Here is a 10,237-nt window from a genome sequence, read left to right as displayed (position 1 = left end):
TGCGCCTCTTAACACTTAACCGCATTTGGAACTGGGACAATAATGAAATATTGCTCCATTCAGAATTGTATCGAACACTTATGCCTGGTTCAAACGTCGCGCTTCTCATGTGCCGAACCTAACTCTGTTTGGAGCGACACTTGAGCATGTTTAGCGCGACTCCCGTTTCAAACGTCGAACTTAATTATGTCGCGCCAATTGGGTTTCAGGATTGTTACATGAAGTATCTTGGTTAAGGCGCGCAATCCCAAATATTTGTTTGAAACGCATGCGCCTTCCAAGAAAGAAATGAATTCTGGGAAGGAAAGTAAATTAAATATAATTATGCATTGAGTTCGGTACATGACAAGTTCGACGCTTGAAACCGTGCCGTGCTGGAGTCGTGCAGCTCGGCAAGCTCTGCTGATCCAAACTAGTCTGCCGCTCCTAACTCAACCTGCCGTACCAAATTGATTCAAACGTCGCGCCCCTCATGTACTTAATTCTCGAGTTAGGTTCGGCACATGAGAAGCGCGACGTTTGAACCAGGCCTTAGTGCATGATAAAAAGGCAGTAGCAAAGGCAGACATTACTGAAGTCGTCGTCTCACATTCATTAAGATGGAGGTTTTCATTAAAGGAAACATTGTAGTGTAGAGATACTGACGCTATTCGACATCTGCTCACTTATCTGATGACATGGCTTTAAAGAAACCGAATATTTTTAGACACACTAAAGCTTTTCATCTGATACTCTTCTGAAGGTATAACACGTAAAAATAATTACCGCAAATGTGAAGTTAGAAAAAACATTTACCCAGTTATTTATAGCTGAGGATGATTGTACATTTCATGATCTATTTTCAACACCCCATCTTTGTGTAAACAGTCACTCTTGCAGTATTATGAGTAAATATCCGAATATCCGAATATCTACCAATATAGATACCTGTACTTCATCTTTCTCATCATATCAAATTTGCTCTCTTACTTGACCTGGTAGGCTGTGGTCTTTAGCCCTAAAGTAATCACAAGAAATGAGCCGGCCATGTAACGTAAATGAGCCGGTCAATGTCCATATAAACATTTATAACGAGGATTCGTTCAAATTATCTTGTGAAATAATCTCATTTAGAATTCTATATGCATACGAATGAACTAAATATTAATAACTCTGTATAAAGCACAAAATGTTCTTTAAATAATGTTGTAATAATAAGAACTAGATGAATTCGTAAAATTAACATATAACTACTTCTTTAAATATATTCAAACTTTCTTATTTATGATATTCTTATACTCCTTGTCAACACCATGTTGAGAGACTTGGATCTACTTCGTCACCTAAAGTTTGTGCTCCGTTTTGATTTGCTGTATTTTTCGGATTATCTACCTCTGGGTGTCCGTCATCTTGAACCTGGTCATCAGTTTGATCATCAGCCATCTGGTTGAACCTGACCTTTTTATTATTCAATGTCCCAGAATAAGTTCTGCGTCTTCTTAGAACGCGAGGGGTTGAGAACAACGCTGAATCTTGAGTGACATCCCCATTGCTTCCAGAAAGCTGCCCTTCCAAGAACTCTTCCCGCTTTATCTGGTCCACACACTGTTCATAACTTGGTAAATCTGGTTTTGCTTTGTACTTGCGATCAACATCAACCGGTTTCACAGCATTCGATTTCATTTCGTAGGACTGGCTCACTTCTTGGGGTACTCTGCTCTTTAATGCTGGCCCATTTTCTGTAACCCGCTTGTGATTGCTCACGTTTAATGCTTTATTCATGTCTAAACTTCTTACATTAACTCTATTGATGTTTTCGTTGGATCTGGCACGTCCATTTGCAACCAAAGGGCTCATTGGATCTCGTTGAACTTCACTACGAATTTTTCTCAAAAGTGCTTCTTTAGATTCAACTTCCTCTCCATTTTTATAACCATTCAAATTTTTCAACTTACTTAACTCTGCATGGCCATTTCCGGTGTTATACATTTTGGTCCAGTCTACTTTGACTCCGCGTTTTCCTCTGGTCTCAGATCCCAAAGTATTGGCTCTTACAAGCCTTGAAGACGAATTATTTCCAATTAAAGTAAGACGTTCCTGGTAGGAAGTTGGTTTTGCTGGATGCATGTCCCTGTTTTTTGTGGCGTCTACTTCATCACTGCCTCTTTTTTCACCATAACTTGAGACACTGCTTTTCGTTGAAAAGTCAGACGAGGAACCGAAGTCAAGTTTCGTAGGCTTAAGCAACGGAATCAAAAACTGGCTAGGTACAAATCCTTCGTCACCATTGCTATTTCGAACCCACCACCATGATTCTGAATCGCTCCTTAAAACGAGAACCCGTTCGCCTTTTCTAAGGTTTACGTCATCTTTCTCCATGCTTCGAAAATCTCGCAGTGCAAACATAAATCTGTCTTCAAATGCAGATCTCTCTTCGAATGAGCCATTACAAGTTGGTGAGAACTGGTACCCAAACTCCGAGGGGCTCATAACACGAGAGCCAGGAGCCGAAATGCTTTCTGCATAAATTCTCCAGGACCTTTCGTCGGCAGCGAGGGCAGGACTATAGCCATGTCCGTAACCATGAGAATGATCCCTACCATATCCGCCATGCTGACCCGTTTTGCGGAGGCTGCTGCATCTCCGATTCCGAATAAACTGGTTTTCCCGAAGCAGTTCGTGTATTCTTGATTCTATAGAACCAGACGGCTTTCCATTCTCATAAAAGTGTCCTAAGGCAGGATAGTTCTGGCCGTACTTAGACGAATTCTCATTTCTCTTTGCGAAAATATCTTGTATGCTGCCATCGTACGAGCTAAGACTTTGATTGTCAAAATGAGCACGTATGCTGTTAAGGGTCCCTTGACTGCTGTTTTCATGCATGCTAATATGAGGTACCATTTGCATTTGCATCATACTTTCAATGTTAACGTTATGACGAAGGCCATTTGGGTGCATCTTTGCGTGCTCTTGCGAAAAAGCTGGCCTAATAAGCTTGGATTTAAGGGAATTCAAACTGTGCTGGGAACCGTTCTTTTCAATCAAACTCAGCTTAGAATTGCTTCTGCTACTTGATGAGCCCCCATTAACAAATGGGCCAACAGGGGGCTGTTGGGGTAAAATTAGCCCCTTAGAGAAATCCTTTGTTAACGCTTTCTTGTCAAACGTTTCCTGTTTCTTATCAAACGCTTCTTGACTGCTATCTTCACTAGAAACATTTTCTAACTCAGGAGGCAGTGGGTTTGTTTTCTGTAGACTGGTTTGCGATCCTAGGCCAATATTCCCTTCCAGTTCTTTATTAGAACTTAATGATATCTGTAAACCAGTTTCCTGCTTCAAAAGTTGTCTTATTTCATGCTTTTGAACCTTCCGAGCCAAACTATCACACTCATAGTCATTCAACTCAACTCCTATTTCATTTGCTGTAACCGTAACAAGCTTTTTCTGCTTGCTGTTTTCTTCTAACTCCAATTGGGAATCAGTGATGTCTTTCAAAGGTTCCCTTGGCTCGTTCTGATGTTCAGGGCAGTTATCAGGATTCATCACTACACCATTTGCAACTAGACCTGACTCTGTTGGAAATAGTTTCTCGTTAGCGTAACGTGAATCATACTCTCCAACTAAGAAACATAACTGGACTGGTACAAACCCTGACAGCCCATCAAAGCGTTTAACGAACACAAAGGCCCCTTGCCTGTACAGAGCAAGAACTTTGTCACCTACTTTAACCTGAAATCCACTATTTTCCGTGGTAGGCATATAGTCATCAACTAATGACGTAATTATCTGAACTGGCGAATCTGGCGTTGCATTATCAAGAATAGAAGCAAGCCTAAACCTCTCGTCCTTCCGCTCAGGTGATTTGCTCTGCTTTTCGTGCAATTTAGGTTTCATTATGTGCAGTTTCTTCTTCTTTTTCTTTGATCGTCTTAAGCTGCCATCCAAGGTGACGTCGATACCATATTTATCTAATCGATTTTTATTACCAAAGGTTGGACTAAGCCCATTGGATTTCTTCGCGTCCACGCATTCATACGGCCCATAGTCTTCATCTGCAGCGCCAGTCCTGCTAGTTTTCACGCTGTTTCTGTCTTTTGCATCTATGTAGAAAGTAAAGAGATTTCAATAACACCACCATTGGTTATCATATATGCCATAACATAATAACAGGAATGTCCACTGGAAACAAACTACATTTAAAAGTGATTCCTACATGAATTTACTCTAAGACCTTATAAAACTTACTTTTGAGTTAATTTTAGAATGAATAGGTTCCTTTTAACATGTATCCAATCTTCCTTTCATCAAAATAATCATATTGTCAACTTTCAGTTATGATCGGTTTTGGTCGTTCTGTTCTACTGATATCGAAAGACCTGTCCTACATTGAGTTTTAGAAAGTTAATATCTTGAGTTCAAGCTAAATGCAACAATCAGACACAGAAGAACATCAAAAAACTGTTTCATTGCTGCAGCTAGACGAAGCTCATCTCAAACATATTATTGGGAATAGATATGGCAGACCAAATGGATATGGTTGGCCAAATGGGTTTGGTTGGCCAAATTGTGGAAAATTCAAACATAAGGGTCTCCCAGAGAGAGGGGGGGTAACCTTTGAAAAAACAACCAATGTTTCCGTGTTCTCGTGTTTCCGTTGAAAAATGCTCCCTTCTTCCCTTAAACTAGTAATAATGTTCCCATGTTCCCAGTGGAAAATTCAAGTTGTTCCCATGTTCCTGTACCATTTGGTGTCATGTTCCTTTGTTCCCAAAAACCCCTGGGAGACCTTCAAACAAATTTACCAATAAGATCAAGAAAATTACACCAAGTTCAAGAACATATCCATCTTATGTCAAGTATATAAATCAACGTCAAGGATATAATCATGATCACAAAGTAATGTCAAGCATACCCTGGGTACCAGAGCCACAACAATTCAAGCAAGGAAATAGAAGATAGAAACGGAGAAGTGAAGAGAGCGTCTATCTGAGAAGATGCTCCTCCGCTTCTCTGCTCCAATCTTTTTTTCTTGCTTGGAATTTTGTGGCTCTGGTACCCTGGGCATGTAAAGTGCTTGGTGACTGTTTGACATAGACTGTTAGAGGCTTAAATTTAGATTTTTTAACTACTTATTATCAGTTAGTTCAATGTTCAAAAGGATTTCTTAAAACATAAAAACAGGTCTCACTATGCGCCGGGTAATCATCTTTTATAGCCCCCCTTCTTTCATGCGGACCCTTTCCCCAGCTTAAACCATGCAAAACCTGCTAAAAAGAATCCAGCTATTCAAACTAAAAATGTTCATGATGCATTTTGACCTTAGACATGCAATGATTTGAACACAAACTTATACGTAAGAATGATCCAAGAATAATTTCAAGCTAAGAATCACAAAATTTCAAAAATATTCAAGATTGAGGCTCAGAAACAATTGAGGCGTTCTTGTAAATAAAAGTTTGTAAGTAAAATTTGTAAGTTCACTTGGCAACTAATGGATTACTAATAAATATGTTGCTAATGGATTACTGTTAATTTGGCTTTGTTCAAAGAATTCAAAGCAGAAGCAGTTTTTTTTTGTTTTCATTACTTCCGCGACTTCCTTAAAACAGAATATGTATAATCTATGTTTGACATAAGAAACACAGGTCTTATGTAGCTTTTTTAAAAAAAGTACCCAACAATGCCGAAAGCAATAACTTTGCCCTATCAACCGTACGAACGAACTACAGGAAATAATCATGGTCTTTAAAGCGTAAATATTTAGAACAACATAAGTTACTAATTAAAGAGAACCTTACTAAAAATCCTAACAAAGAACCCTTTCTTGTTTACTTTGTCCTTACTATACAGTGAAAACAAAAAATATCATAATGTCTTTATCCTTTGTTCTTATTCACTAAATCTGTCTTTTTTGTTGTATCTTTCTTCATCTGTTATTCTTGTTTTCTTGCAGTTCATTAATTCTAATAATTAAATTACTATTAAACTTCAATGAAGCCTTCAATTGTAAACTGATATAGAAAACTCATGGCAAAACACCTAAAGGGCCTGAACAAATACCTAGTGTCCAGGGGCGGACATTTGATCAAATATTGGGGGGGGGGCAAGCTTATTGTTTTAATAAGATGACGTAGCATTTCCCATTGTTTTAGAACAAAAGACCATTGTCCTCCAAAGTATTGGAGGGGCGGTCGCCCCCCCTCGCCCCCCCCCCCAAGTGTCCGCCACTGCTAGTGTCCAATAAGCAATTCTCGGTGTCCTTTACAATATCACTGTTATCTTTTAAAGTACTTCACGTATGTCTTATTATTGTCATTAATGATACGGCATCAATGAAATTTAAATCTGAATTATTTAAGTTTTAGAACCAGAACCAAAGTGCAACAGATCTAGCTGTCTTTACAAATTTTGAAATTTTTTACAATGCTCAAAAACTTTTGAAATAGATTATGATGACGCCATCACATTGCCGCTCTTTAAGGCCCCGCAAAATATGTTTGGCCTAGCGGCCGCTGCCTATCCAGAAAATGAGAAGACCGAGCCTCGGCAATGTTATGGCAGACGGCCTGAGGCCTCAATTCACCAGAACCCATCCCATTGCACTGAACCCTTCATCTCTATAGATTTATGACGTCAAAAAGTAAAAGAAGAGAATTGTAGGAAGTGACAAGAAAGATGGAGTTCCTGTATTACGTCTGCATAAGATCAGTCACAACAGAAACGTTTTGATAAAATTTGCGGTTTACAGATTAGTCCAGAAAATCACTTTAGGAAGTTGAAGAAGAAAAAATTATCTAGTAAGTTCATTCGGAAACCGCGAACATTTATTCTCACTGTGTCACAGTGGATATCAGAAAATGGATTGAAATAGGATTCGAATGTCCCTAACTGATTGTTGCATGTCATCTCGGAGAGGTTGCTATCACTGATCATGGATGATGATCTGACTTAGTCTATAATGTTACACATTTATAGGTTCGTTATACTAATCCATGTGCATTACCTCCTCGACATAGTTCAGAAGTGAAAGATTGTGTTATCGTGACTAGTGAAAAACCCACAAAGTAAACGTGGCCTCTGAAAAATTTTAAGAATCCACTACACTCATTTTATTCATAAGAAACAGGTTATAAGAAATGGTAGGCTCAATTTCTCGAAAGTTAAGAAACAACCCTACCCAAATTGAAAAAAACTAACAAACTTCTATAATTTCCAGCTTTAATTTTTCGAGTTTACACTCGAAAAAGTCTTGACATTGAATATCACTGTATCTTGCGACACTACACTTGACATGCAGTTTGCATTCATTCTCAGAAAACTGCACACTCAAGAAGTTTCCATTTCAAATTTTTTTTGACTTCAACTTGACCATGATGAAGTTCAATGAGGTTTACTGCTTACAGATCTCAACAGAGTTAGTCATTCTAGGAAACCAAAATTCCTTGATCACTTTGTTAGTTTATCTCTGAATGTGAGAGAACTATTTACTTTACCTTGGAAACACGTTTAAGAAAATAATTACCTAACAAATTTAAGAAACATGTAAGAAACTTCGATAGCAAAATGACCAGAAAAATTTAAGAAACTGCCTACCAGCACCGGACATTAGTTTCTTATAAAAAAATACGTGTCCCAAGCCCTGCATCCCGCAAAGAATTGGCTATACTGTCCACAGAGTTTCCTAATCAAGAAAGACCCCCCCCCCCTCCACCTTTTAGAGAGCCGGATTTGTCGGAAAATTTCGAAAATTTTGTTCCTTCTAGAAAATTTTAGAAAAATATTGCCCTAAAGTCTCGATGCACCCAAATAAGAAGCTTCAGTCAAGAGTCATTGCAAAAATAGCTTAAAGAGACATCAAGCTGCGAAAACTTCAAAGCAAAACAAAATTTAAGCCGACTTTGATGAACATAGTAAAACTTGCCATCTTTATAACTGTTTACTCGCATTCTTAACCTCGATAGATGATACGCAATGAGTTAAATGCAAAGGAATACAAACATTTAGGAATCATTATATTCTTAATGGGCACCCATCATTATGAAAGTTTGAAATTAAAAAACCAATTATATAAATCTATCATTCATTAAATCGTATGTGAGATACTCTTCTTTCAAAATATTTTCTACCATATCGAATAAGTAGAAATCCGATATATTAATTATCCATGCTGTAAGATGGGTTATTTCATTTTAGACAGAAAAATGGGCACGGAAAACATTCTTCGAGTGGTAAAATTCAAGGGAGAAGGTAAGAAAGAGATTGGAGGGAGGGATAAATTTTTCTGGGAAAAAGGTATGGTCACTTCCAAAATTATCATAAACTGGGTTTCGGGATAGGATAGGTTGTCCCCGACTGGATAGGCGCATGTTGTTCTATGAAAATACACCCTGTATGTATAGCCATGGAAATTATACATATATATATTATATATAAATTATAAGTTAATTATTGAATTTCGCAATCTTTAATCGATAAGCTTCGATTAAGTCAAAATATCAAAAGAAATCTCCTCTTCAGTATCTAGTTGAAAATTTTTGGCAGCCTTGTACTCACCACAAAATTAGCGAATGTTTGCTTAGTTAGACGTTTATCATAAATTATTTCACTAGACCCGAGTGAGATCCGGACTTATCTGTTATTTCCTTTCATGTAAATTAGTTGTTTTGTACGAACTGAAACCGACCTGATAAGCTAAACAATGCAGAAAGAGAAATCAAAAAATTGAGGCTTCCTTCATTTAATTGATAAGAATTCAAAATGTAGGCAGGAAGGACACGGTTTCATAAAAGATTACCCATTTTTGTGTCAGTCTCAGGTATTCTATGAGATAAAAGGACCGAAGACTTTGGCTGCCATAACGTCTGGGCCTAGCCAACTCCTTTTCGTAATGGCCAACTTTCATTCTTTACAAAACTTTTTAAATTAACATTCTGTTTCTTTCTAAAATTGTTTAATATTCATTCCTTGAAAGCTTTTGTCGTGAGGTGAACATTGTTCATCTGATAAGGAGGAGATTGCCTTGTGGTCGACTTGCGTACAAAACTTATCAAGGTGAAAACAGATAACAGTTGATTGTTTTATTTTCATAGTTTTATCACCACACATGAACTGGGCACCTGTGAATTCGTGCATTTTTCAATTAAATTCGTTCCTTGAAACTAAAGGTATGTAGTACGCACATGATTCGCTTTTTTGTAATCTCTTTGGTTAGACAACTTTCAGAAATGAGCGGAAAGTAACCTTCTTTTTGTTCTTTACAATTCAATGTTGTAAACAAGTAACTCAACCACAAACATACAGTGGTAAAACTAATTTCACTTTTCACAGATTAAAAATAAACATTGGTAATTTTGCGGAATAAGTGTAATTAATTTTGCAAGGGAAACAAAGCCAGAATATCAATGAATATAATGACACAAATCATGAACGCGAGAAATCGTATTTGATTTGCGCGTTTGACAGGTACTTTTAAGGCTTGTAAGAATTCGTTGAAGAGAAATAAGCTTAAATGCAGCACGAGATCACGAGGAAAATGTATTTGATTGTAAAAATGTTCAAAAGATGTTTGGCTTCTGAGGGATTTAAGTTAATACCAATCAATGATAAATTGGGTCATATGGTAACACGTGGTACTCCAGCCCCGATCGTTTGACACGCAAAATCACCTAAAAATAATGATGTAAACAACTTACCGTTGCAGTTATAATGGTTTGTTTTTGACCAGGGTAACTTCTTTCTGAAGCAAAAAAAGGCCATTCCACAACAATACTGGTTAGATCTTCTGAAAATCTAGAAAACCATGCCAAAAATGATCGAAAAGGTGACTTCAATTCCTTCTGGACATCAAAGACAAGTAATGCGATGGTTATTCAAAATACTTTCTGAGCCAAGCAGGTCTCTATGCAAAAATAAACAATAATTCTGTTTGATTTGAATAAATCGCTATATTTCCTAGCTATCGATTTCTTTTCAGTTTGTGTGACCTGTCTTCTAAAGTATGCCTTTGATTACAGATCGACTCTCGCGGAAGTTAACTCACGAATTTCTGTGTCCTCATTCGATTCCAACAAAGCCCTCTGCGGCTGGACAGCCCCACAGCCTCGCGGAATAGAAAAGTTTATAATATCGATGTTACATTTAGAAAACTCGATTAATCTAAGAATCTGGAAATTTAAACTGCAATTCCCTCTTTTACGGTATATTATTTTGCTAGAGTTAATATGTTTTATTTCCCTTTCTCATTTCTTTTAGGTCAAAT

General features: G+C 37.5%; 1 protein-coding gene across 1 annotated transcript; it reads right to left on the bottom strand.

Moving 5' to 3' along the window:
- Nucleotides 1-580: 580 nt before the first annotated feature.
- LOC148960212 (uncharacterized) lies at nt 581-10,237 on the bottom strand. The gene is made up of 2 exons (XM_089108684.1): nt 9,672-10,237; nt 581-4,079 (listed from the first exon to the last, which is right to left on the bottom strand). Exons 1-2 carry the CDS (start codon nt 9,733-9,735, stop codon nt 1,285-1,287), a joined length of 2,859 nt encoding a protein of 952 aa, XP_088964810.1. The 5' UTR covers nt 9,736-10,237; the 3' UTR covers nt 581-1,284.

Source organism: Rhopilema esculentum, chromosome 5 (assembly GCF_057945365.1).
Source record: "Rhopilema esculentum isolate cy_ngs chromosome 5, ASM5794536v1, whole genome shotgun sequence".
Classification (NCBI taxonomy): Eukaryota; Metazoa; Cnidaria; class Scyphozoa; order Rhizostomeae; family Rhizostomatidae; genus Rhopilema; species Rhopilema esculentum.
Note: the sequence above shows the minus strand (reverse complement) of the source record. Positions and strands in the feature narration are given on the sequence as shown.

Bases quoted from the DNA above. Each gene is read 5' to 3' on its own strand.
- LOC148960212 (XM_089108684.1), bottom strand. From the start codon at position 9,735: ATGGCCTTTTTTTGCTTCAGAAAGAAGTTACCCTGGTCAAAAACAAAC. The intron at 4,080-9,671 runs GTAAGTTGTTTA...CTTTCTACATAG, and splicing joins AAACCATTATAACTGCAACG to ATGCAAAAGACAGAAACAGC.